The sequence below is a fragment of the Oryctolagus cuniculus genome, chromosome X (genome assembly GCF_964237555.1).
Source record: "Oryctolagus cuniculus chromosome X, mOryCun1.1, whole genome shotgun sequence".
Taxonomy (NCBI): Eukaryota; Metazoa; Chordata; class Mammalia; order Lagomorpha; family Leporidae; genus Oryctolagus; species Oryctolagus cuniculus.
In genome coordinates this window covers 1,431,945-1,459,229 of record NC_091453.1, presented here as the reverse complement: position 1 = coordinate 1,459,229, position 27,285 = coordinate 1,431,945, and the positions used below count along the sequence as shown (strand labels likewise).

At 45.0% G+C, this 27,285-nt stretch overlaps 1 protein-coding gene across 6 annotated transcripts; it reads left to right on the top strand.

Annotated features, from left to right (window-relative positions):
* The first annotated feature begins 880 nt into the window (after nucleotides 1–880).
* On the top strand, nucleotides 881–25,952 carry ASB11 (ankyrin repeat and SOCS box containing 11). 6 transcript variants are annotated; one of them, XM_070067265.1, is made up of 8 exons: nucleotides 5,577–5,906; nucleotides 6,741–6,844; nucleotides 11,600–11,679; nucleotides 15,467–15,574; nucleotides 17,455–17,605; nucleotides 21,427–21,561; nucleotides 23,526–23,717; nucleotides 25,367–25,952. In XM_070067265.1, exons 2-8 carry the CDS (start codon nucleotides 6,772–6,774, stop codon nucleotides 25,489–25,491), a joined length of 864 nt encoding a protein of 287 aa, XP_069923366.1. In that variant the 5' UTR covers nucleotides 5,577–5,906; nucleotides 6,741–6,771; the 3' UTR covers nucleotides 25,492–25,952. The 6 variants fall into 6 exon arrangements, with proteins under 6 accessions (XP_002720042.1, XP_002720043.1, XP_069923366.1 ...); XM_070067266.1 differs by having other exon boundaries at nucleotides 5,577–5,948; XM_002719996.5 differs by lacking the exons at nucleotides 5,577–5,906; nucleotides 6,741–6,844 and adding an exon at nucleotides 881–1,269.
* Nucleotides 25,953–27,285: the final 1,333 nt, after the last annotated feature.

The window sequence follows — 27,285 nt, the reverse complement described above, 5'->3', positions numbered from 1 at the left end:
GGACCTAACACACTATGCCACAACATCAGGCCGAGGTGGTCGTTCTAATTTGCCTGAGTGCTAGGAGAAATTCCTATATTTGCATGAAGCATTAATTAAGCAAGATATATTTAGTGAGCTCTAAAAATTTTATTTTGACTTGTCTTTTCAGTAGGTTTTAGACATTTAGAAGATCATAGTCAAGAATGAAGGAAGAGACCTGGAGTGATGAGCAAATTTAAAAATAAATAAATTTCACTGATATTGGCCACTGATAAGGAGAATATCGTCCAACCAGGGAAGGTACTGGTTCATGGACTCTTTGGGGAACTTCACCCAGATCATAGGGCGCCTCTCCAGTCCATGTCGCTATGACTTCCATGGTCAAGGATGGCCTGTGTTTTCCAGAAAGGCCCCTCTGCTGTTTGACATGGAAGCGAATGATCGGGAGGAACCTTGCTGAGGGACCTTGTCACAGATGAAATTACCACAGTAAGTATACCAACACTTCAGTCACTTTGACACTTTAACTTGGTTGGAGAGACATCCAAAATGGGACCTTTTTAAAATATTGCCTTAGAGTAAATGGTCTTTTTAAACTTGTGGTATTTTAGATTTGGGCTTAATCCTCCATAAACCACAGAATGAAGACAAGAGGAAATGTTCTCAGAAATAGGATTTTCTGCTTGGAATGTGGATGTATTTGTGCTTCTTTGTATGAACATCAAATAACTTGCTTTGTCCCTATGAGGCCTGAGAAGTTTCTTTCATCTTTTCAACTTTGCCTTCGAAATTAATGTAGCAAAAATTGGAGATTGGGAGTAAAAAGTGTCAGACACAAATCTGGTTTGTTAGCTAGTGCTGAGTAATATAGTTCTAGAACTACTGGGTGTTTCTGGTTAGAAGGAAGTTTCTTTAGTTTGGTTAACATTTACCATGGATGTCAGCACATGCAGTCACCAAATCACAGTTAGGTTAGAACCTACAAACTGAGTTCTTGGTAACAGGAGCAGCGAGTGCTAGAAGGTTTAAAATAGATGTCATATGATACTACTTATAACTCAGGGAAATTTTACAGTCCTAGGAACCTGTACGGAGCATAAGCCAAAATGGAAGATGGTCCTGTTTTCTATGGCTTTAAAAACATTTTTCTTACAATGTTTGCTACCTTTTTTTTCTTCAAGCTTCTAATTAAAGTTTTTTTGGCTCTCCTCACCCATTTCTATATCGTCAAAGGAAATAGAAAAGAAGCGGCTAGGATAGCAGAAGAGATCTATGGTGGAATTTCAGGTAAAATACATGAATTTGCTCCCAATTCTTAAAAGAAAACCCTCCTAGATAATTCATAGGAATATTATTTCTAGAAGGCAGATTTTATTTAGACTTTGGTTTTTACTGGGTAGTTTTGAAAATGCTCTGTCATTTAAAGTGGCAAAGGGTGTTACCTGCACCAACTTGTGAAGGATTTTCAGCTTTCCTTTTTGCAAGTGAGTAGATCTATTAGCAGTCACTGTTTGAGAGGTACGTAGAGTAGTGGCTTTCTAAGACTGTTCTGAGAAATCTCATTTCTTCTGGCCCAAGGAATGACATATATAGCATTATTTTCTTTTCTTTCATATTTTAAACCAAACTTTTAATGATGAAGAGTATTGTAGCAAGAATACATTTCCTCAGGAAATAGTTATTGGTAAATTTGATCTAAAGCAGCAGACGTGGCATGCTATATATATATATTTTGTGCTGTCATTCGCAATTGGAATTAAGCACTGTCACTGTCAGAAAAAAACACCTCTAAGCCCATTTGCCAGTGACACCAGGCAAAACACTACAAACACAGGTTATTACAATATGAAATGCCCGGATTTGGATAAACATTTTAAAGTCTCATGCTTTGTAGAGCTTTGTCGCAGTTTCTTTCAGGAAAATGATTCGCTTTAATTGTACTGAGATTCTACAAAACTAACTGAATCAGATATCCCTATCACTGCTGAGATTGTCACTTTATTAAGTATTTATTCATAAACAGACTTCATAATTTCCTTATGTATTTTTAGTGTTCAGAGGAGTTCCAGGATTACATCATTCTTTATCTAGTATCCATTTCAATTTGCATCCAGGATTCTCTTTCAAAATAGACTTATGCTATGCGATTCCAATACACTAGAAGACTTGGAAGACACTAGATAGAGTGGTCTTACCCAAAGCAGTAAGACCTCCAAAGACAAAGCATCAGAATGCTTCAATTAACTGAGGGAAAAGAGAAGAATTTTGAAGTTTCAGAAAGTGTCAGAAGGCCAGGACTGTGGAAAGAGATTTCCTTTGGGGATTACATTTGTCACACATTTCAGGGAGGTATGTTACTTTGGCTGAAATAAATTAATGCTTCTCTTTAGTTTCACTTTAAGCATGATTTGAAAAGCTATTTTGTAATTTAACTTATAAATTTGGGCAGACGTTTCCTGAAATTTTCAGCAGTGGCTTTGATGTTCTCACAGATACATCATGCTCATGGGTTAAATTAATTAAAATCCAACAAAGTCAGTGTCAGCAAGGGTGTGTTATGAATGTTTTCTCCTGTCACTCCTGTGCATTATTTCTGTCTCTGTGGTCTTTTAGTACGCTCTTACAAAGGCTTTGTGATAGTCAAAATCCACATAAGTATGGTTTGAACTTAAGTCTAGAGCCAGAATACAAGTCTCTTAAATAGAATTCATTCATTCTTTTGCTCAAATGTTCATATCATTACTTGTGCAAGTTCCTAGGATAGTATTTGCTTAATCTGCAAGTAACATGGTGTTATAAGGTCAAGAACATTTTTGCAGTTACTGTTAATAAGAGTCAGGGATGAGAAAGTGTGTTAATTTCTCAGTTTAATTTCCTTCCTATGTATATATGTGTGTATACATATACATGCATCCCCACACCAGATTTGGCTAATGAGTCTTTCTATAATAATATGGTCAGAGCCAGTAGTTTTTATGCAATTGTAACAGTCATTTTGTCTTCTGAGACCGCTAGCAGTCGTATATTACATATTTAAAGCTAGATGTCTTAAAAATATCAAGAAAAATGTTGTGAAAGTGTTAAACAAGAAATAACTTTTACTGTTTATTGGTCAGACAAATGTTTGCTGGGAAAATAGGTGACATTTAATCAGTGAGTTAGTTCATTGACTTAGAAAATTCTCCGCCCAAGGTTAAATTCCTTGATTCTGCTAGCATACCCCATTCTTGTCAACATCGTCAGCAATGTCAAAAGCAAAGGGAGGGGAGTGAAAAGCTCAGCCAGGGCAGACTGTAGACTTTCGTGGGTCCCAGCGCTCTGGGAAGTGCCACCCAGCATCACATCATTTATTAAATATCAGGTTTTTGTAGATTCTTTTGGAAAGTTTTTTAAATTATTCTTGGAATTTCATCTAGAATACATTATTTGTTATTTCTTTGTGGTTTTGACTATTACATTTGTAGATAACTCATCAGAATTAAATTATGGCTGGTTTTCAAAAACTTGGTAATTCATGCATAATTTTTTTGAAGAGCCTTCATATAGACAACTTCAAAATTTCTTGTGCCCCAAAAATCTTGTGTTTTTTTTTTTTTTTAAGATTTATTATTTGAAAGGTGGAGTTACAGAGGCAGAGAGAGAGAGAGTCCTCCATCCACCAGTCTACTCCCCCAGTGGCCACAACAGTTGGAGCTAGGCCTATCCAAAGCCAGGAGCCTGGAGCTTCTTGCAGGTGTCCCACATGGTTGCAGGGGCCCAAGGACTTGGGCCATCTTCCACTGCTTTCCCAGGGCATAGCAGAGAGCTGGATTGGAAGTGGAACAGCCGGGACTTGAACCAGTGCCCATATGGGTAGTCCATGCCACAGGATGGCTACGCCACGGCACCAACCCCACAACCTTCTTTTAATTCCACTTTCCCATAGACTTCATGTAATACCCTTGTAGCTCTGAATTTTCAATCTTCTCTGTGTATTTTGTCAAACATTTTGTGTGTGTGTGTGTGTGTGTGTGTGTGTGTCTTTGGCCCATGACATTGTTTCTAGAGCACCAGCTCCCACCTTTAGCTTGTCGATATTTCTGTAGGTACTATAGTTTACCTGAGACACATGTTTGTTGCATGATTTTTCAACCTTTGCTAATTTAATTACTAAGCTAGATTTAGTACCATGACATGGTCATCAAAGTTGGTGAAAGTAAAGTGTAGATATAATTTGGTAACCTGTTATGCACAGCCCTTGAGCCAGACATGCTTTTGAATTGAGGAGCTTTTGGATGTAGAAAGATTACACAGTATGCATGCTGTGTACCACGCAGCACTCCCACCGGGGCCGGAGCTGCCTTCCATAATCAAACATTTTGATCTTTCTTCAGCCTATATTTAAATATTCACACTAAGGGAAAATCCAACTAAAAAAGTTGCTTAACCTGAGTCCTGGCTACACTTCGCTGCCAAAGGAGTTTGCATGACACCTGAGGGAAAGCTTGGTTTTCAGAATTTGGGGGACATTGAATTGCAGATGAGAGGTTGCAAAACTATAGTATCCTGTTCTTCCAAATAATAGCTATTTTAAACTAAAAGGTTAGTTCTAAGTGTTAAGTTGGAAATCACTCGTCCTTGTTCTAAATTCAAGGGAGTGACCTTGATTTGACAGCATGTCTCTGCCTAACTCATCATCCTGACTCCTTTTTCTTGTCCTGTTAGACTAAGATTTTCCTGCCTTCGTTTCCATTCTTGCCCAGTGTCTACCTAGCCTCTGCTCTTATTTAGGTGTGCTGAATGTTTGCTCAAACCTTGGCCTGACCATCCCTTGAGTAACTGGTTATGTATCTAGGTGCCTGCTGTTCCCGAGTTGGAACAGCCAGTTCCTTGCCTTCCCACCTTCAGCTCAGCCTCCTTTCTCACACACTAGAGCAGGACATTGTATCTAACACAGTTCATTGACTGAGTTTCATGTCCTGACCAGAACTGGATGTTAGAGGATATAATTTTAACCCAGTCTTCTTATAATATGTTGGATATCCCAGTCAATTTGTTCTATTTTTCCCTTATTACCTTTAGTATACTTAAAACATTATGAATTCTTCTAGATTCTTGCTTACATTCTGGTTCAAAACTGAAGCTCTTTATGCATTTTGTGTTCTTTGATAAATGCTACCAGAGAAGTTGTTAGGATTTCAGAACTTGAATAAGAATAAAGATCATTCAATGTATACCAAGGATTATAACTAGTTAGGTGGTCTTTTGAAATAATCAGTAATCCCAAAGACTTGTTGAAATTAGAAGGCTCAAAATTGTAAAACAAAAAAAATTAAAAATTAATACTTGATTTTTCTCTTAACACTTGGGGTTTAGACAACCATATCCCATCTGAACCAGTTTTGTTGTTGAAATATATGGTTTGAGAAGTTGTTGTGAAATTGTTATTCAAAGAGTCTGAGAAGTAGAGATGAATGTAAAGGGGGAAAATGAAAAAGTTGAGCATTTTCCACACACCTAATCAGGATCAGGCAAACATATTTGTAGAGTAAAGCGTCTTCCTAGTGTGTTTGCAGCCCTGTGACACAGGCAGCATGCCAGGGAACTAAAAATACATTGCCTGGGGAGAGAGAGTGGCTTCTGCTTCTGCACTCACTATTCAGGGAGCTTACTTGCATGTTTCCTGAAAGGGATGGAAAAACTCCTGAACTGCCAAAAGAACTTGTCCCCTTCGCTTCTCACAATTAGCTCTGACTTACAAAATGAGAATATAAGAGGTGGAGACTGTGCTGGGAGCAAGAATAGAAAAGCCCGAGAGCCCTTCCGTGGTGAGGTTTCTGGAGGAGGGTTCTGCATGACCACCTCGGGAGATCCTGTGGGGCTGCAAAGAGAGTGATTTGATTTCCAGTTGGGAAACAAAGCTGCTTTTGCTTTCTACGGCTAAGGTATGGAGTTCTTTGTGCTGTTGAGAGATACAAAGCCCTAAGGTGAGCAAATCTACCACGGGGATGGGCAGAATGTAGAAAGCAACACATCTTCCAACCAGAATGAGGTGTGTTTTGGAGTTCCCCAGACTTGGGTTTCAGGCCTACTTCTGGCACTTGCCAGCCATGAAACCTGTTCATGTGGTACCCAGTGGTTGCCGTGCGTTCTGGGGTGTTCTCAGGAAGCAAGGCCCTTGCCTCCTCTCTTGGAAGCTGGGGAATGGGGCTCCAGGAAAAATACAAGCTTCTGTGAGGGGTGCCTGAGAGGAGGCACTCCCAGACAACTTAGAACTCAGGGAAGAGACAGCTGAAAGCAGAGGCCCCCGGAGCAAGACCAGGGCAACCCTTAGACCCGCCTCCTTGTTGCCATGGAAGATGGCGCCACACTCTGGTCACTGTGACTTCCGAAGCGTGAGGTAGGAGCTGGGGACGGGAGAGGTTGCTTCGTTGCTGGCCCACGGTAGGAAAGGTGCTTGGGAGTGACTCTGGTGACCCAGCATGAGGCCTGCCGTGGAGGCCGGGTGAGCAGGGCTGGCCTCGGGTTCCAGGTACCTGGGAAGCCATCTTCCCTGCCCTCAAGGCACCAGAGGACCTGGCGCCCAGAGGCAGGAGGCGGAGGCGGGTGGAGAACAAGCTGTTCCTCACCCCCAGCTGCCTGCTGGGCCCGGACGGGGAGAGGTGTGGGGCTGTGAGGAGGAGCAGTGGTTGCAGTTTGATTGGGAACTCTAGGCAAGAATGCCCCAAATCCAGAAAAGCGCATAAATGCTAAGTGAGCAGCTGGCTCGATTTTCGCAGTGAGCACAGTCAGGAAGCAGCACCCAAGAGCATGGCCCCCTCTGTGACCCCCTCCAGTCAGCTTCCGCCCCACCTCAGGTTGCTGCTGGCTCCTAACGCCGAAGGTGAGTTTGTCCTGTGTTCAGAGAAGCGGAAACACACGGTGTGTGTTCTGTGTCTCGTTTCTTTCATTCCTCCGCAGCACTAGGCTTGGGGGCTGTACCCATGTTGTTGTGTGCCCGGACCGGGTCTCCCTGGGCTGGCGAGCTGCAGAAAGTTACTGGCGAGTTGGAGAAAGGGCCAAGGTGTGGTTAAGGTTCGGCCCTCCCGCGGGGAAGGGAGTCGGCACAGCAGCCTTGCCGATGAGGTTTAGAAACCCTGGAGCTGCTTCATGTTGCTATCACATGTTAACTCTGCAGAGCAAATTACCACTTCAGTGTTGCTTTTATTCTTTTTTTTTTTTCTTTTGACAGGCAGAGTGGACAGTGAGAGAGAGAGACAGAGAGAAAGGTCTTCCTTTGCCGTTGGTTCACCCTCCAATGGCCGGTCGGTGCACCGCGCTGATCCGAAGGCAGGAGCCAGGTGCTTCTCCTGGTCTCCCATGGGGTGCAGGGCCCAAGCACCTGGGCCATCCTCCACTGCACTCCCGGGCCACAGCAGAGGGCTGGCCTGGAAGAGGGGCAGCCGGGACAGAATCCGGCGCCCCGACCGGGACTAGAACCCGGTGTGCCGGCGCCGCAAAGCGGAGGATTAGCCTAGTGAGCCGCGGCGCCGGCCTGCTTTTATTCTTGAATCGAATAGTCATACAGGTTGAGTATCGGGATACCCTTATCAGATTTCAGATCCTTGTGGATTTCGGACTGTTCGTATACACATAATGAGATAGCTTGGGACTGGGATGCCAGTCTGAACGTGAACTTCTCTCATGTTTCATACATACTTTATCCAGATAGCCTGAAGGTAAGTTTGTACAATATTTCTAAGAATGTTGTGCGTGGTGTGGAATTTACCACTTGTGGCATCTGGTCAGCTCTCTTTCAGATTGTAGATTTTAGATGACTTTGGATATCCGCTGCTTGACTTAGGGCTGCTGGGCCTGTGTTACGTTCAGGAGACTCAGGTCGGTCCCTTGCTGGTAGAGCAACAGGAGCAAAGCCACCCTGTCGATGTGCTTCTTCCATCCATCACGGTGCTGAGTTACTGCCAGTCGTGAGTAAAGACAGCTCCTAGCCTGCGTTCGCTGCCAAGACGATCGGGCAGGAGGGTAACGAGCCTCAAGCACACTGCATCTTGAATGGGATGGAGATGCACTAGAGGAAAACCAAGGCTGACTAATTGAGGGTTATATGCAAATATTATCTCATCATTGGCAGCTTACGCAAATTAAAAACATCCCAAGAGATTTAAAAATAGTCCACTCATCACTTTTTAACTGACTCGGGAACAAATGGAGATATAAACACAGTATATGTTCATGTGAAAAAGTTTTTTTTATTTGTTTTTCTTTGTTATAAAAGCATTACCGATTTGTATCAGGAGTAGGGAATCTCAAATGATTTCATCTATTTTTTTTTTTTTTACCTTTTATTTTGGAATTCGTTTCGACCAACAGAAAGGTTACAGGAATGGTACCAACAATTCCCAGTTCTCTTTGCTCAGTCACGTTTAGCCTAAACCCAGTCACGTTTAGCCTGCTGTCCTAATGACAGCCTTGATAGCAAAAGGATCTCATCGAGGCTCAGGTGTTGCCTTTAGATGCTGTGTCTTGCCAATCCCCTTCAACCTGGACCAGTTCCCCAGTGTTTCCTTGAACTGGCTACAGGCCAGTTATTTTGTACAATGGCTGGTGCACGGTGTCCTCATGATCACATTTAGGTTATGCATTTGGGGCAGGAATCTCACAGAAGCAGTGGCGTGTTCTTCTCACTGTGTTCCCTTTATTGGCACATAATGTCACTTGTGGCATTCATCAGATGACACACGGGGCCAAGTTGTTCCAGAATTGCTGATGTGAACTGTGATCACCTGGGTAAAGTGGTTTCTACCATCGTGTTCCACTGTAAAATTATCCCTGTTCCCCATATAACTAGTGATTTTCTGGGGAGATAAGCTGAGGCTAGCTCTACTATTTCTTCTACATTTCTTTCTTTTTTAAATTTTATTTGACAGGTACAGTTACAGAGAGAGAGAAGGAGATATCTCCCATATGCTGGTTCACTCCCCAAATGACCACATTAGCAGGGGTTGAGCCAGGCTGAAGCCAGGAGCTTCATCTGAATCTCCCATGGGGGTGCAGGGGCCCAAGGTCTTGGGTGATCCTCTAATGCTTTCTTAGGCCATTAGCAGGAAGGTGGCTCAGAAGTGGAGCAGCCAGGACTCGAACCAGTGCGCATAATGGGTGCTGGTGTCATAAGTGGTAGCTTAGCCCATTACACCACAACAGCTCTTATTTCTTCTACATTTCCAAGATGGCATTCCATTATGGGAAAGTGTTTTCTCTTCACTATGTTTAGACCTTTATTCATGTCACTGAGTAGAAGATGGCCCAAGTCCTTGGGCCCCTGCACCCACATGGGAGACCTAGAAGAAGCTCCTGGCTTTGGATTGGCGCAGATCTGGCCATTGCAGCCAATTGGGGAGTGAACCAGTGGATGGAAAACCTCTCTCTCTCTCTCTCTCTCTATCTCTGCGCCTCTCCTTCTCTCTCTGTGTAACTCTGACTTTCAAATAAATCTTTTAAAAAATATCAGTCCAATTCTTTGGAACTTATTCTAGCTTTTCTCATTTTGATAACCCAAATGGTTTCAGAGGTACAGTAAGTTCCAACATACAAAAAATGTTTATTGAAGTGTTTATAACCTTGTTTCTCTTCCTTGAGGCCTTGAATTATTTCACTTTCACACAATCCCATCTTCGGTGGTATTTTGTTATGCCAAATTTGCAGGTCTGGGAAACCAAAGTTTTCAGCACCATTAGACTCATCTAGAAGTGGTCGCTTCAGAGCAGTGCCTTGTGTTAAATCCAGACTGCATTATATTCTAGCCCATGTATGAAAAGCACAGCCATGATTTGGAAAATGTCCACATTTTGCAAACTAGAATAGATTTTCCTGCAAAACAACTGATTGCCCGTTGGCATGTTTAATAGAGGTTTACTTCTTAAATGCTCATTTTAAAAAAAGATTTATTTATTTGAAAGAGTTAAAGAGAAAGAAGGAAAGACAGGGAGAGAGAGTGTGGGGAGCAACTGGGAGCAACTCGGACTAGACTAAGTTACTGGAATTAAGACTTATTCTATGCATCTGCTCTCCCACAATATGGCGCTGGGAGAGGAGAAAACAGCTTCTACACAGCTGCCTCCAGTTCAACCAATAAACTGTAGGACCTGCTCCTGATTGGAGGAGAGCAGCGTACTCGGCGTGTGGGTAGCAGAGTTGGGATTGGTGGAAGAGGACTATAAAGGAGGAGAGAGACAACATGCACGAGAAACATCTAAGGGGAACATCTATCTGAAGGAACACCTGTGCAGCCCCCGAGAGAGCCAGCCGGTGGTGTGCCGCTCCCCTGTGGAAGTGGGGAAAGTGGCCAGGGGGAACCGCCCTTCCACGGAGGTGGAAGGGACAGTAGCCAACCCGGGAAGAACCAGCAGCAAACCCGGGAAGGGCCGAGCAGACAAAAGAACAACGCAGGGTCCTGTGTCGTTCCTCCACGAAGACGGGGAGCGACAAGAGAGAGAGGAAGAGAGAGAGGGGGAGATCTATTTTCCATCCACTGGTTTACTACCCAGATGTCCACAAAGGCCAGGGCTGGGGTAGGCCAAAGCCAGGAGCCCAGAGCTTCCTCCAGGTCTCACATGTCGGTGCAGGAGACTAAGAACTTGGGCCATCTTCTGCCACTTCCCAGGCCATTAGCAGGGAGCTGGATCAGAAGTGGAACAGCCAGGACACAAACAGGCACTCATATAGGATGCCAGTGCTGCAGGCAGCAGCTTAACCCGTTATGCTATGACATTGGCCCTTTAAATGCTCATTTAAGCTGGTTGTTCTTGGTTATAGATAAGCAATTATAAGAAAAAGACACTCGATGGTTGTTTCCAGGCTGTTCCTGGAGTACTGTCCTATCACGTCTCTACCCATGAATCATAAATGGTCTCACGCACCTGACATCGTGGATGGATTTTATTGGCCTACTTAGAGATGAAAGCACTTACCAAATACTAGACGGCCACATTCCCGTTCTCTAGATAAATACATTGAGGTTCAAATGAGTTGGACAGCTTGCTGATTTGAACGGAGTGTGTGGTCAAGGCGGGCCTTGAACCTAGACAGTCGGGCTCCACTGAGCTCATGCTCAGCCATCACACTAAACTTCCTACAACAAGGTGGCATAAGGAAAAATTTTGGAGGATTATGTCATCTGGAAACTGATATTTGCAGTACAGTAGATACAAGTCATTATGAGACAGTTCCCAAAGGAATTTCAGCAAAGACCATTTTCCTGGTCCCTCAGAGTCTCCTTCGTAGCACACAGGCTACTGAGCCTTTGCTGTGTGGGTGGGAGGCCAGGGAAGGATGAAAATGTGGCAGCTCATCGACCTGTTTTGTTCGTCCTTTTGCCTTACTTGGAGCTATTGGCATCACTGGGCACTATTTGGACTAAATCTATTGCTAAGTCAGATTGACTGCCCCTCTGCACATACCACCACACTAATGGACTTAGGTTCAGTAGCTTGTCACCCTGAAAGTGGCTGATGAGAGAGCCTCATGCAGGTACCTGTTTCTCTCCTCTTCCCCCAGCTTCTTCTCACAGTGGCTGGGGAGCAGGATGGGGCTGCAGGAAGAAGTGTCCAGACCTTGACCCTGAACTTGATTTGTGTTTCAGACTGCTGGGCTGATCGATCCCCACTTCATGAAGCTGCGGCCCAGGGGCGCTTACTGGCCCTTAAAACTTTAATTGCACAAGTAAGTAAACGGAAGACTTGACTCACGGTGCTTGTGCTGTAATGAAGCATCACTCTGTGTTGGTTGCGGGGGCAGCAGAGGTCTGGCTGGCCCCCTCTGTCTCCTAGCACTGCCGTTCTAGGCGTCTGCGTGCTCCTTTGCCTCGCTGTAGCTTTCTTCTCCCTCTCCTCCCCCAGCGCACTGCCTCATTTCCTACCCGCTCCCCTCCCTTCCTTTCTGGAGCTTCCTTCATGGGAAGTTTGCCTGGGAGGCTGGATGCACGATGCCCTGCAATGCATGTTGCACTAACTCCCGCAGTGTGTGTGAAGCCACGACAGTGCCGCAGCTGCACTCAGCAGCTGGCACTGCGTAACAGAGCCCTTCAAAGCGTAGTGGCTGAAAACAAGAAGCAGAGTCTCAAGGTTTGTGTGGGCTGAGCAGCAGCTTAGCTGGGTGGTGGCGGCTCAGCCACAGCTGCAGGCGTCTCACGACTCAAGTGCGCAAGGACCTCCTTTCCAACTCACTCAAGCGGTTGTTGGCAAACCCCGATTCCTGGCCACAGGGGCCTCTTCCAGAGCTGAGTCATGACAGGCAGCTGGCTTCCCCCAGAGAGAGTGCGAGAGAGGGTCTACGAAGGAAGTGACAGGTTTTGAAAAATCTGATCTCTGAAGCGGTGTCTCGTCACTTGTGCCGTGTTCTACCCACTCAATGTGAGTCAGTAAGTGCGGTTCACGCTGAAAGGGAAGGCAGTTTTCAAGAGAGCCCGAACCAGGAAGCAGGGGTCACTGGGTGCCATCTTGGAGGCTGCCGACCCCCATGATGCTCTAGTTCAAGCACAAGCGTTACAGTCGGTTAACACATGGATACATCTTACTCCTGGGGAAGATTTATGAAAGTCTTAGTTATTAAGGCTACTTTGTTTTTATGACTGTATCCTCAGCACCTTGGGCAAGGAGTGGTGGCCTGGTAAATATTTGTGAAATGGATGAAGGAAACTGTACACGCTCCATTTGCTTTGTTTACTTTAGAATCTACATGTGTACAGAGGAGGTGAGTCATTATGTCATTTTCTCACATTCTAGCTATCACCTGGCTTCCTTACCGTGTTGAATTGAAACAGCTGGGTGCCTTATCGTTTTGCACATGGCTGCTGCTTTTTTTTTTAAACTTTCTGCTCTATAGTTGGTCACTTCTTAAGAAAGTAGAGGCAAAAGGAAAACAATGATCAAATGGACTTTGCACCTGATTTTATCATTTGCTGATTTATTTTAAACACTTTGCATTTCATCTGATTTCATGACTTTTTAATATGTAACATATTCACCCAGTTCAAAAATCAAAATGTTACGAAAAAAGTACACAATGAAAAGTCTGGCACCTGCATCCTTCCTCTCAGCCTCCCACCTCGAGATTGGTTTTACAACTATTTTAAAATAAAGTTCTTGTTTCAGGACGATTTTAAAGTGCCGTTGCAAAGATAGTACAGGGAGTTCCCATGTAACCTATACCCAACTCCCCCTATGTTAGCTTCCTACAGAGCCATGGTGCATCAGTCAAAAGTTAAGAAGTTAGGCCGGCACCACGGCTCACTAGGCTAATCCTCCGCCTTATGGCACCAGCACACCGGGTTCTAGTCCCGGTCGGGGCGCTGGATTCTGTCCCGGTTGCCCCTCTTCCAGGCCAGCTCTCTGCTGTGGCCAGGGAGTGCAGTGGAGGATGGCCCAAGTACTTGAGCCCTGTACCCCATGGGAGACCAGGATAAGTACCTGGCTCCTGCCATCGGATCAGTGCGCTGCGCTGGCCGCGGCAGCCATTGGAGGGTGAACCAACGGTAAAGGAAGACCTTTCTCTCTGTCTCTCTCTCTCACTGTCCACTCTGCCTGTCAAAAAAAAAAAAAAAAAAAAAAAGTAAGAAGTTAGCTCTAACATTGGTGCAATACCATTAATTTCTCTGTGGGCTATTGGGATTTCACCCGTTTTCCCTCTGGTGTACTTTTCTGTCCCAAGGGCCAATCCAGGATGCTCATGTTGCATTTAGCCCTTCTTTATTCTTAGTTTTTCCGAAGCATGTTAGCTTCAACAGGGTGATGAAATGGAGCCGTCCTAACTTGCTCTTGCTCCTGGATGTCATGCCGCCCCGCTGTCACTGGCCCTACCTGGAATCTGAACTTTCTGTGTCTCCATCATCTCGTGCAATTGCAGTAACTGGCTTCGGATGACCTTGCAGGCCTGTCCAGCGTTACAGTCCTCCAAACTCCAAAGCTTCTGAGGTTCTGCCCCCATGCGAGTGTTTTCCTAAGCACACTCCTGCCACCTTGTGGACAAGCCTGTTGTTTATCTTGTTTTCTTAGAAGGCACACCTCCACAGGCAAAAGGAGCAGGAAAAGTCTTTCCTAGATATATTAGACACAGGATTTGCAATATGTAGCGCAGCTCTACAACCCAGACATCCTGCTCAGGAGATGCAAATGGGCAGGACACAGCAGGCACAGGCATCAGGACGAAGGGACAGACAGTGGCGGGGGTGGGTATCAGCTGCTGGCCACAGCCGAAGACCTGGCAGGGGACGGTGTGTATGTAGGTTAGGGTTTGGGGTTCAGGATCTTGGCACTTGGTTTTGGAAGCTTTCAGCAGCTCAGTTACAATGCAGGGAACCAAAAGCAGGGCTCATCCGGGAAGGACAGACCAGGGACCTAAATCCCTTTGTGGATAGAAAGAGGAAGAGTGGGGAAATGGTCAGAGCCAAGTTGTGAAAGTCAAGGTATGAAGCCAGAGTCGTCTAGCAGCTAGGCTGACCTCACCATCTGTCATGGCGTTCTGGGTGAGGAAGGCAGTACGGGGAGGGGGCACGTGCTAGGACAGTGCAGTGACGTTCATACCTGGGAAAAGACATGATGGGGTTCAGAGAAGCCGCGACTGTGATGAGTGGTCTGGTCGGTCACGTCCCAGGGCCGGGGCCAGCACGGCCATCCTGGCACCTCGGTCTACTTTGCTGTCTGCTCCCCAGTCAGCAGTCATCCTTCTGTTCCAGACCCGTGTCTACCTTCTCTTCTTCTCTGGCTCCGATGCTTATGCGTCATCTCACTGCTGTTCACACCCGCAGCAGCCCCCTTCCGGTCTGGCTGGGACTCATGGAGCCGTCTCCCCAGCTCTGCTTGCTTCTGTCTCACATTCTTGCCCCTGCAGTCAACGCTCCGGGCTGCGACCTGGGTGTCTCTCCTAAACCAGCACACCTGTTGGCTCCGGGCCCCTGGAAGCCTAACATGCACAGGGGCCTCATTCCCAGAAGACAAGCACTTTCTTTCTTCTTCGGCCCCCATTAGGACTCTGTCGGATCCACGCAGGCAGCTGGGGCCTGCAGCGGCGTGTTCCGTCCCCTTCTAATGGTCCACCCTTTCTTTGCCTTCCCGACCCGAAGCCTTTTATGCTTCAAGCTTTGGTTAAAGGCTAACTCATTTGTGACGTTTCTTGTGCCGCAAGCCAGATTCAAGAATCCACAGTGCTCCCACTTAAATTCGAATGTGCTTCTGGTATCCAGATCTTCTTGCTGTCTGCTTTCTTCATTGCTGCCTCCCTGCTTGGCCTTTGGAGAAGAGCGACTTGTGTCCTGCGTTTTGACAATCCAGGCCCTAGTACATAAGCCTGTGTTGCATAATGAATTTGAGGCTCCCACACTGTGTTTAGGCTCCCCCGGCAAGACCTCTCCTCCTGTCCCCCAGGCATGGAAAACCCCTCAAATATGCCGAACAGCACGGCTTTCACCGCTGTCCCAATGGCGGCGTTTAACCCTCTTCCTTCCAAATTGCAGGGCGTCAACGTCAACCTCGTGACAATTAACCGGGTCTCTTCCCTCCATGAGGCGTGTCTTGGCGGTCACGTGGCCTGTGCGAAAGCCTTATTGGAAAATGGTGCACACGTGAGTACCACCCCTGACCATTTGTGAACAAACTTTCAGTTCATCTTTATTGGAAATCATTGAAGAGAACAAGGTTGAAAGGAACCATAAGAAACACTCTTAATTCAACACCTAAACCAGCAACAATTTCTGTTGAGCAAAATTATCAAGTTCAGTGAGCTTTTAGTAAATAACACATTGAAAAAACTCAATCTTATTTTTAACTTCCGTGCTGACCTCTTCAAAGAGGGACTGAGGTGCTCCCTTACAGTACAGATATCAAAGTAAACTACAGAACCAACACCGCAAAATCCCAGTGACACTCATATTTCATTGCCAGATATTGCTCTGTTACTAATTCTGCCATTTAGTCCAGTCCTTGACTGCTTTGTTTTTATCAGATGCAGCGTCTTTAAGCACCTGATGGTTTCCTTTGCATTGGGTTCTGCGTGTGGAACTGAATGGAGAAATCTCCTTGCGCAAACTGATTTTCCTGACGTCACCGCGGTCAGGCGTTTGTCAGGTGGCGCTCCTCTGCTGGGGTTCCCTCTCGGCTCCTGGGTGACCGTGAGGGTGAGGCTGTGTGACGGCCACTTCCTGTCCATCTAGATGACTGCAGTCACAGGCAGATTGCTGGCAGGAAATGGGGAACAGTGGCGGGTCAGAGAGGAGGCGTTTTATTGGAGACGAAAAGAACGAGGTGTGTTCCCTGTCTGGCAGTTTTGTAAGGGAACATCCGATATGTTTGTATCGAACCACTTGATATTTCAACCAGAATGCTAAAAGGAGACAGAGAAAGCTGGTCAGTGAGTAGGCGGGTTCCCATAACTGGGAACCTCCTGGCACCTCAACCTCCACGCATCTGAAACTGTGCTTATCATGTTCTTCCCTGTGGGACCTGCTCCTCCTCTTGTTTTCTCACTCTCGGAGACTAGGTGAGACAGTCTCCTGGCCTCGCTGGCCCTCAGCCTGGGAGTCATCCTGTTTCTGCCATCTCTCCATCCAATAAATCACAACTCCATAAGCCTTTCTTACTGTGTCGAAATCACCTCTCTCTGTTTTGGCCTTACGTAACAGAATCCAACCTAACCTACGCAAGGAGAAGCGGTCATCTTGCCTTTGTTTTCCATGTAGTAGGTGCTCAATAAATGTTTGCTGAAATGAACAAGGAAAGAAATTGTTCTTGTCTGTCACTGCCATCTTTCCAATTTAGTGGAGGTTTTATTGGAACCCTGGAGACAATTTTTTTTTTGTTTCTGAAGGAAGAAAATTTATAATCCTGATTATCCTAAGCATCTGTCTTTAGTGGTTGAGGCAAAACCGTGTGACATAAAGCCCTTATTTCAAGCATATCAGAGCTGCCCCATCAGAATATCTTGGTCCCCTGATGTTCTCTCCAATCTGTTGCTGATGCCCCAAGATGCCTCCCATAACCCTGGAAGTTGCCGAGGATGGTTGGAGATACCGTGTTGATGGCTGCTTTCCATGTGCCTTTGAGTTGCATGATCTCTTTAGCAGTCACAGCTGGCATATGCAATTTATATGAATTATGGTAGACCGGATAAAAAACATATGGCAAGAAAGACATTAGGACTGTGTAGAGTTGCTGAGGAGATGTTCAGCCAGGGACCATAAGCGAGCTGAATCACGCAACTCCGTGTAAATGCAAAATGGCAATAATTGTTGTTGCAAATGTTAATTAAGTGCTCACTGGGCAATGTTCTAAGTGTTTAACATATAGTAACTCACTTGACGCACACAGTGACCTTGTGAGGCGTCATAATACTGTAACAAGGCAGAGTTTCCTCCCTCATTCACCAGGCCGATGCACAGGAATACACACGTGGAGATGGTGAGAATGGAATAGCAAATCCTCTGTGCCTCTCTTTGCCCATTACTAGGTCAATGGAGTGACGGTTCATGGAGCCACGCCCCTCTTCAACGCTTGTTGCAGTGGCAGTGCGGCATGTGTCAACGTGCTGCTGGAGTTCGGAGCCAAGGCCCAGCTCGAGCTGCACCTGGCTTCACCCATCCATGAGGCAGTGAAGAGAGGTAAATGAGCCGCCACGATGCACAGCAGGCACTATGGGCTCACTCCACTATGCTTGGATCAGACTAGCGTGAGTCCTGCCAGGGCTGCCCGGGTCCCCCTCACCCTTCCAGTACAATTGGCTTAGAAATCTCACAGTGGGGGCCTCCCCCTGTGGTGCCAGTTCATGTCCCAGCTGCTCCTCTTCCAATCCAGCTCCCTGCTACTGCGCCTGGGAAAGCAGAAGATGGCCCCAGTGCTAGAGCCCCTGCACCCACATGGGAGACCCAGAGGGAGCTCCTGGCTCCTGGCTTTGGATTGGCGCAGCTCCGGCCATTGCGGCCATTTAGGGAGTGAACCAGCAGAGGGAAGATTCTCTCCCCACCCCCATCCCTCTCTCTCTCTTCTCTATCCTTCTCTCTCCTCTCTGTAACTCTGCCTTTCAGATAAATAAATCAATCTTTTTTAAAAAAAAAAAACCACAGCAATCATTTGAATTTGCCTCGATCTTATGAAACAGACCTTACAGCCTGGGAAGTCTTGAGTCTGAGATGTCCCACCGCCCAAGCAGTCTCTCAGCAGGCTTTCCTGAGCCTCGTCGCTGGTGTTTCAGTGGCAGCTGGTGCAGCCAAGGCAGTGATTGTGACTTCCATGCGTTGTGCTGTGCAGGTGTCTCCTTCCTTAGTACAGAAAAGCAGGGCATTCCCCCAAGCCCATAAAGCACCAGCCGCTAACATAGAATTAATTCATGAACGCGTCTGAGAGCCGAAGCTGATACTATCTCCGAATAGTAAAGATGAACTTCCCGACTTCTAGGTGGCAGTTATTAAAACAAAATTGCCAATTTAAAAAGGCACTGGAAACTAGACTCCCAGGTTGCTAGTTGGTTTAGAAAGGAAGGAAAAGAGTAAGTTTAAGGAATCTAAGAAGCATATGCATAGACAAGACAGGAACAAGATGCCTTTGCAAGGACAAGGTACAGCAGGTGTTTGGCGTAGCAGCTCCGATGCTGCTTAGAAAGCCCACGTCCCGTATGGGAGCGCCTGTGCTGCACCTCGGGCTCCACTCCTGACACCAGCTTCCTGCTAATGCAGACTCTTTGAGGCAGCAGGCGATGGCTCAAGTCATTGAATTCCTGCTTCCCATGTGGGAGACCTGGAATAAGTTTCAGGTTCCTGGCTCTGGCCCTGACCCAGAGCCAGTCACTGAGGTCATTTGGGGAGTGAGCCAGCAGATGGGAGCTCGCTCATTCTCTCTGCCTCCCAAATAAATAAAACAATTTTTTTCAAAGCTTTTTTTTTTTTTTAAGAGAGGACAATGCCGTTTGTCAAAGGTCAAACACAAAGAGCAACATTTTGGTGATAACTACAAGTGGAGTTGTTTTCTTATATCAAGATGAAAAATACACTGATCTTTGCTGGTGTAAGTGGGGATAAAGGTCTTTATTTCAAGAGGCAATAGGGAAAAATTCTCCCCAGGTTAATAAAGATGTTACTTGGTAAATTTTTTCCAGTAGATTACTTTAAATGCAACCAAAGACTCAAATTTCAATGTACTTATCTTTCATGTCCTAAATGTATTTATTGATTCATAATAGATATTGGTCATTTCCCAAACAAGTCCTTTAAGTTATAGAGTAATGAACTACTTTGGAAATGATATAAAAGTCTTTTTCAAATTTTAAATAATGATTTCAGTAAAACTTAATGCTATTTGCATTTCCACCCAAATGTTTAAAAATGGATAAATGTGAGGAACAGTTTGACTTACTTAAGTAATCCTGTAGTACTTGGATGACTATATGGAGCTTTTGGTATCTCTGTGCCTATAAAACATGCATGCTTATTAACTATAAACACAGTTTGTGCATGTCTACATTTTCTTCTGTGTTGTAAAATCATGTTAAGGACTAATATCCACAGAATGGAAGAATTATTAGCAATTCATTATTTTAACTACTGTTACATGAGGAGTTTTCAAAAGTTCATGGAAAAGGCATGTTATGAAAAAAAACTATGCCTGGATTTCAAAAGTTTTTGCATGAAAATAAATTTTTTACCTTGGTTTCCATGAACTTTGTGAAGTGCCCTTGTATTAGTACTAGCCACTTAACTTTCTTTGTTTTTTAAAAGATTTATTTATTTTACTTGAAAGTCAGAGTTACACAGAGAGAGAAAGAAAGGCAGAGAGAGAGAGAGAGGTCTTCCATCCGCTGGTTCACTCCCCAATTGGCCGCAATGGCTGGAGCTGCACCGATCTGAAGCCAGGAGCCAGGAGCTTCCCGGTCTCCCACATGGGTGCAGGGGCCCAAGGACTTGGGCCATCTTCTACTGCTTTCCCAGGCCATAGCAGAGAGCTGGATCAGAAGAGGAGCAGCTGGGTCTTGAACTGGCGCCCATATGGGATGCCAGTGCTTCAGGCCAGGGCTTTAACCCGCTGCACCACAGCTCTGGCCCCAGCCACTTAACTTTCATGGAGTTATTTTTAAAGCTTCATGAGAATGCTTAAATTTAGCTCAAATTAGTTTTTTCTTGTTAAAAAATACAACACTGTTTCAAAAATATTTATTACATGCTCCATATTTCTCAGGCAGTTTTCAGTACTGATTGGACATTACTTCTGAAATATTACAGTTTTTTTCTTTTCCACTGTATTTGAAAGGCTAAGAGACAGAGACAGACAAGAGGGACATCTTCCATCTGTTGGTTCACTCCCCAAATGACTGCAACAGCCTGGGCTGGGCCAGGGCAAAAGCAGGAGCCCACAACTCAATCTGGGACTCCCATGGGTGACCCAAGTACTTGAGCCATCACCCGCTGCCTCCCAGCGTGTGTGTGAGTAGGAAGCTGCATCGGGAGCACAGCCTGCACTCCAAGCCAGGCACTCAGACAGGAGCTGTGGGCGTCCCAAGCAGCATGCCCACCACTGCGCCAAATGCCGACCCCTGGGGTCTTAAGCTTGAAACCTCTGTGAGCAACCTGGGTCACGGTCCGAGTCAATACCTTGAGATATTGGTGCTATAATCCAGGTATACTATTTACTCAATGTGAAAAAATGATTAGAATCTACAAAATCCTGGGTTGTATGTTTTGATGCTTACTTACATTGAGAATTCATGATAAATCCTGTAGGCATAAGATGGAGCTTACTTTCATGTTATCTATACAGAAAATGTTTGTTAGATTTAAGGGAACATTTAAATCTTCCAAGCTCCCATCAATATCTCAGAGGCATTCCCTCCTGAACCAATCATTCATGTACAAAGGAGAATGTTTGCTAGCATAGTCCTTCTTAGCCACTCAATATGAACGCGTGTTTAAATATATTCTAAACCTAGCCATTTTAGTCATTCTTACATGTGGTCCAGGCTAACCAAAATAAGGTTGCAAGGCATACACCCGATCTCACATGCGTAGGGCAAGAAGAGAAGATGTTTGTAATGGACAGGAAAGGGGGCTGGGCCTTGATTTTGGGCACTGGGTTTTCAGGGTAATAATAGGGTGAATTGTTTCCACCTGTGGGTCCTATAGCCTCCATCTGTGAAGTGGTAGCTTCATTCTAGAAAGTGTTTTCAACTGTGCTCCTTGGAGCACGGAGTCGGAGTTCTCTCAGGAGCTGAACGAAGGTGTTCAAGTGGGAAAGTCACGGGCATGCTCCTCCTCTTAGTGATTTTTACTTTGGGGATTTCTACCTAAGCATTCCAAAAGAAAACAAGAAACAACTTTTTCCGACTACAAAAAGAGATTTGGGTATTTTTAAAGCTCGTTTCAGATAAGCAGCCCTGTAGTTCTATGAAAACCCAATGTGTGCCTTCCTTGAATGAGATTATTTTCTGTCCTATCAGGTCACAGAGAGTGCATGGAGATTCTGCTGGCAAATAATGTTAACATTGACCAAGAGGTGCCTCAGCTGGGAACACCCCTGTATGTAGCCTGCACTTACCAGAGGGTAGACTGTGTGAAGAAGCTTCTGGAATTAGGTAATTTCCACAGCCTCTTCATGAGAAGAACTTGCTAGCCGTCTTGGTTGTCTTTGGCTTCAAAGATGAAGTTCTTGTTGGGCTGGAAAAATTCTGATAGCATTTATTGGTTGAGCACTGGCAACAGAACTTGTGCAGAGAAATGAGTACTTTTAATTTTCAGTCCTGCTTCCTTTGATGTTGGCTCCATTTACCTGCTGTGGCTGTCCGTAGTAGTCTCAGGATGACTGTCAGCCACACCTGTGCTTGTAACCCTCCTCATCCATACATAACAGCATTGGCTCTTTTTGAGTCACGTGCCCACCTATGACCCAATCACATTGGCCAAGGGAATACAGTACACTGATTGGCTTAGGCCTGCATTCTGTCTTCCCTGAAGTCATCAGGCATCTCTAGTAACACACGACTGAGACTCCTAAGAGGGCGGTTCCTGGGAGAGAAATATAGGTGTGATTACCAGGAAGATGCCAGATGGTAAAAACAACAGACATTTGCCTCCAGCTTTTTACACCTGTCCTGCTACGTTATTTTGTCATATTTTAATTCTAAAAGGCACAGATAGAAACCAAGAGTCCAGGAAAGGTAAACTGTCTTGAAATTATTATTTGGTAAAAGAATCAGCAATCTTAGCTACTGCCATAAAAGTGGAGGTTGTAGTAAGAATCTTTAGTTCAGAATTCTTATCTCCAAGAAGGTTTTTATCTTTCCTATTCCCTTTCATTTACTGTTCTCTATAAGTTCAAAAATCTTTTTGAGGGGCCAGCATTGTGGTGTAGTGGGTAAAGCATCTGCCTACAATGCTGGCATCCCATATGGGTGCCAGTTCGTGTCCTGGCTGCTCCACTTCTGATCCAGCTCCCTGCTAATGGCCTGGGAAAGCAGCCTAGGATGGCCCAAATGTTTGGGCCCCTGAACCCACGTGGGAGACCCAGATGAGGCTCTTGGCTTTAGCCTGGCCCAGCCCTGGCTGGGGAGTGAACTAATTGAATGGAAGATTTCTCTGTCTCTGTCTCTCCCCCTCTCTCTGGAACTCTGACTTTCAAATAAATAAATAAATACATCCTAAAAAATCTTTTTGAGCCCAAATAATATAAATACTAAATAAATTTAGCTTTATCTTTTGCCCCCAAAATCCAAAATAATGACGTAACAGGAGCTTCAGATATTTTATTTTGTGTGCCATACAATACATATGGGAAAGCAGTAATTAAAATGATTAAAGATGTCTAACTTCACTTTTCTCACCAAAACATTTTGAGACAGTCTTAGTAGGCTTAAACAATATATTTTCTAAGATTTGTCAAATATGAGGGTACATCAAAAAGTCCAAGAAAATGCAATGAAAGAATAAGCTGGTGCAAAAAAAGATTTCAAACCATGCGTAGTTTTTTTTTCATGATTTGCATTTGCCATGTTTTTTTTTTAAAGATTTATTTATTTATATGAAAGAGTTACACACACACAGAGAGAGAGAGAGAGAGAGAGAGAGAGAGGGAGAGGTCTTCCATCTGCTGGTTCACTCCCCAGTTGGCTGCAATGGCTGGAGCTGCGCTGATCTGAAACCAGGAGCCAGGAGCTTCTTCCAGGTCTCCCAAGTGGGTGCAGGGGCCCAAGAACTTGGGCCATCCTCCACTGCTTTCCCAGGCCACAGCAGAGAGCTAGACTGCAAGTGGAGCAGCTGGGACTCGATCTGGCACCCATATGAGATGCTGGTGCTGCAGGCGGCGGCTTTACCCGCTACGGCACTGTGCCCGCCCCTTGCCATGATTTTTTGAAGACCTCTCCTGTGCATGAGTTTAAAATTTTTTTGCACCAATAAACTCATCTTTCAATCCCATTTTTCATGAACTTAAAAAAAACATATTGGCAGTTAAGATGTCTTAATGTATGATAACTATGTTTTAGGCTCATTGTGTTTTACATTACCACTTGGTGTTGAATTATGGCTGTCTGCTTTATTTAAGGAGCCAGTGTTGACCATGGCCAATGGCTGGACACGCCCCTCCATGCTGCGGCACGGCAGTCCAATGTGGAGGTCATCCACCTGCTAACTGACTACGGGGCTAATGTGAAACTCAGAAACGCACAGGGCAACAGTGCACTCGATCTGGCAGCTCCAAAAAGCGGTGTGGAGCAGGCACTCCTGCTCCGTGAAGGTAAGAAGCGCTCTTGCGCCTGCATCTCTTCCGTAAGTACACTGCCAGCTCCCTCCTGTCTCATCCTAAGGTCTTCCTTTTCTCTTTTACACGGGGTGGTTGCTATCGTAGGAAGTGGCTAGTCGTGACGTCACTGAGATATCTTCTAGGAGATGGCATGCTGTGGTTATTCACTTATAACTAAAGGGCGTTCGCGTACACTGGATTGTAGCTGTGTGCTTTCCTTAATGGGGAGATAATCACACACCTTGGTTTCCCCCTGACGAGGGTGAACGGCCATGTCTATTCTGGCCTAAGCACATGAATGAGCAAACCATAACTCTTCTTCACAAAGCTGGGAGGTAATGGACAGAGTACGCGTAAGGAAACACCAGGGAATTTGTAGAAAAATGGAATGGAGAGATAAGGATGTGTTGGTGCAAAAAAAAAATTGAAATTCATGCATGTGAGAGATCTTCAAAAACTTCATGGAAATTGCATTTTATGAAAAAATTATGCATGGACTTCCAACTTTTTTGCACCAAAATAAACTTACTTTTTCATTCACTTTTTCCCTGGACTTTTTTGAAATTCCCTTATAGCTTAGAAATACAACCAAATGGGGGAGATTGCTTGCTTGTTCTTCAGATCCAAGAGGAGGTTGGTCTGCATTCTGCATTGCCTCACTCCCATGTCCACCATGGGCAGTAAGAGCACCTGTAGGTGCCAGAGGAGAAACATGGAGCTTCCAAAGTTTCATATCCCAAATTCAGAAGAGAACCATGTCATATCCATACAGTAAGAGGTTTTCTGGGCACACACTGATCATTTGTGTGCTCAGGAGAGGATCAGAGATAATTAGTCAGCTTTCCATGTGCCAGGCACTGAGTGAGATTTGAAACAGAGTAATCTCACTGCATTCCTAAATTTTATAGTAGCTGGTGTTTATGCCAGCCCCAAAAGGGAAAAGTGAAGCATTCTGGCTTGCTGAGGATCACAGAGCAACTAAGAAGTACCCGTAGGAGTCTAACCAAGCCCTCTAACCCCAGCACTTGCGCTTTCACTATGATGGGGTCCCAGTCCTGAGCCTTCTGAAGCGACTTCTGCTGGGGAGGAGGGTCATTGCCCTCCCGGTTTCATTTTGTGAAACCACCTCCTACCCCCATCTTCCACAGCTTCCATCCACTGGTTCACTCCCCACATGACCACAACAGCCGGAGCTGAGCCGATCTGACGCCAGGAGCCAGGAACTTCTTCTGCATCTCCAATACGGTGCAGTGGCCCAAGGACTTGGGCCATCTTCTACTGCTTTCCCAGGCCATAGCAGAGAGCTGGATGGGAAGTGGAGCAGCTGGGACTCGAACCGGAACCCATATGGGATGCCGGCACTGTGGGCTGGGGCTTTAACCCGCTGAACCACAGCACCGGCCCCCAAAATATACTTTTAATTCCATTTCCTTGAACTTTTTGAAGTACCCTTGTATGTTCCACTAAACAGGTGATGTCCCCATCTGTATTTTGTGCTTGCTCTGCCGTTTGCGTCTCCTATACAGATCCAGGCTGTCTTCGGTTTTTAGAGTTTCACTCGTCTAGAGCTCTGCCCTCCCCCTTCCACCGTCAAGCCCTCTCCACCACCATGAGGTTTACACCATTTTTATTCTCTTCCTCAGGACCGCCTGCTCTTTCTCAGCTCTGTCGCCTGTGTGTCCGGAAGTGCTTGGGCCGAGCATGCCATCAAGTCATCTACCAGCTACGTCTACCAGAGCCACTGGAAAGATTCCTCCTATACCAATAGTTCCGACTACCCAGGGGCAGTTACTTCAAAATAAGAGGCTTGCTGTCGCTGTACCCAGGGTACTTAGTGTAGGTGCCCAACACCTGGATTCTCGGTATCCTCCAATGCGTTCAGCCAGTAGGAGTAGATCCCCATGAAATGGGACATGTGGGGAGTGGTAACTCCTGGTTAATTTAACGTTTTCATTAACCAAGGGACAACCATAAACCTTTTAGTTTAATCTCGTGGTGATAAATTTAATAACACTGTGAAGTAGAGTGAAAATAACAGGCTACTGTTGGTGATACAGCTTCCTGTGTGCCCAAGAGTCACTTTCCTGGACACTGCATAGACACATGGAAATTCAAGTGGATGAGATTATAATGAATATTAAGTAGTCCAAGATGTGTTTCTGATTTAGTTCCCTCTTCTATTTCCTTTATCAATCTTTTTCCTTGAATAAATCTATGCTATAATTTTGATTTCTCTGCATTTTTAATGTGTGTGTGTGTGTGTGTGTGTGTGTGTGTGTATATATATATATATATAAAGCTAAATATTTTGACAATATCATGGTTAACAGAGGCTTCTCGTTAACGGAGGCCCTGGTTGGTAAAAGAGATTTTGGAAGATGTTAGTTCATTCAGAGGTTGGAATCTATTGCTTATCACTTCTGATATTACATGCTGTTCTTCAAAGTAAGCAGTTCTGGATCAAGCAACACTGGATACCCCAACAATCTGAACCTAGGGGCCCTGTTTGATGTATATTGCAACCCAAACACTGGCTTATTATCAAAGTCAAGATCTTCAGGGTTTCTGAAATAATTACATGCCGATACTTGCCACCAAGTTGGGCTCATTGCTGAATCATTTGGAATATGGGCTGATGGGCTCTGGTTATCACTCTTATATTCTCTATTTTTTTTTAAGATGGATTTATTTGAAAGGAAGAGAGAGAGAGAAATATCTTCCATCCACTGGTTCACTCCCCAAATGGCCACAACAACTGGTGCTGAGCTTCTTCCAGGTCTCCCACGTGGATTCAGGGGCCCAAGCACTTGGGCCATCTGCTACTGCTTTCCCAGGTGCATTAGCCAGCACTGCAGGTGGTGGCTTAACCTGCAGTGTCACAGTGCTGCTCCCGTTCTCTACTTCTTTGATATCAATGTTAGCTTCCACATAGCGGTGAGAACATGTGGTATTTGGCTTTCTGTACCTGACAGATTTCATTTAACATAATGTTCTCCAGTTCCATCCATCCTTCTGAAAAACGACAGAATTTTTTTTTCAGTTAAAATTTAATTTTCATTTTTATTTATTTTTTTTAACTTTTATTTAATGAATATAAATTTCCAAAGTACGGCTTATGGATTACAATGGCTTCCCCCCCATAACGTCCCTCCCACCCACAACCCTCCCCTTTCCCACTCCCTCTCCACTTCCATTCACATCAAGATTCATTTTCGATTCTCTTTATATACAGAAGATCAGTTTAGCATACATTAAGTAAAGATTTCAACAGTTTGCTCCCACACAGAAACATAAAGTGAAAAATAATAGATGATTTTTTAAATGATGAAATCAGATCAGAATATTGTCATGTTTAATCCCAGTGAGAGTCAAGTTGGGAACTGATAATTTCTTCTTTTTTTGTTTTTTTACAGAAGATCAGTTTAGTATACATTAAGTAAAGCTTTCAACAGTTTGCACCCCCATAGAAACACAAAGTGAAATATACTGTTTGAGTACTCGTTATAGCATTAAGTCTCAATGTACAGCACATTAAGGACAGAGATCCTACATGAGGAGTAAG

Bases quoted from the DNA above. Each gene is read 5' to 3' on its own strand.
- ASB11 (XM_002719996.5), top strand. From the start codon at position 1,089: ATGGAAGATGGTCCTGTTTTCTATGGCTTTAAAAACATTTTTCTTACA. The intron at 1,270-11,599 runs GTAAAATACATG...TTTGTGTTTCAG, and splicing joins GATCTATGGTGGAATTTCAG to ACTGCTGGGCTGATCGATCC. The intron at 21,562-23,525 runs GTAATTTCCACA...GCTTTATTTAAG, and splicing joins GAAGAAGCTTCTGGAATTAG to GAGCCAGTGTTGACCATGGC.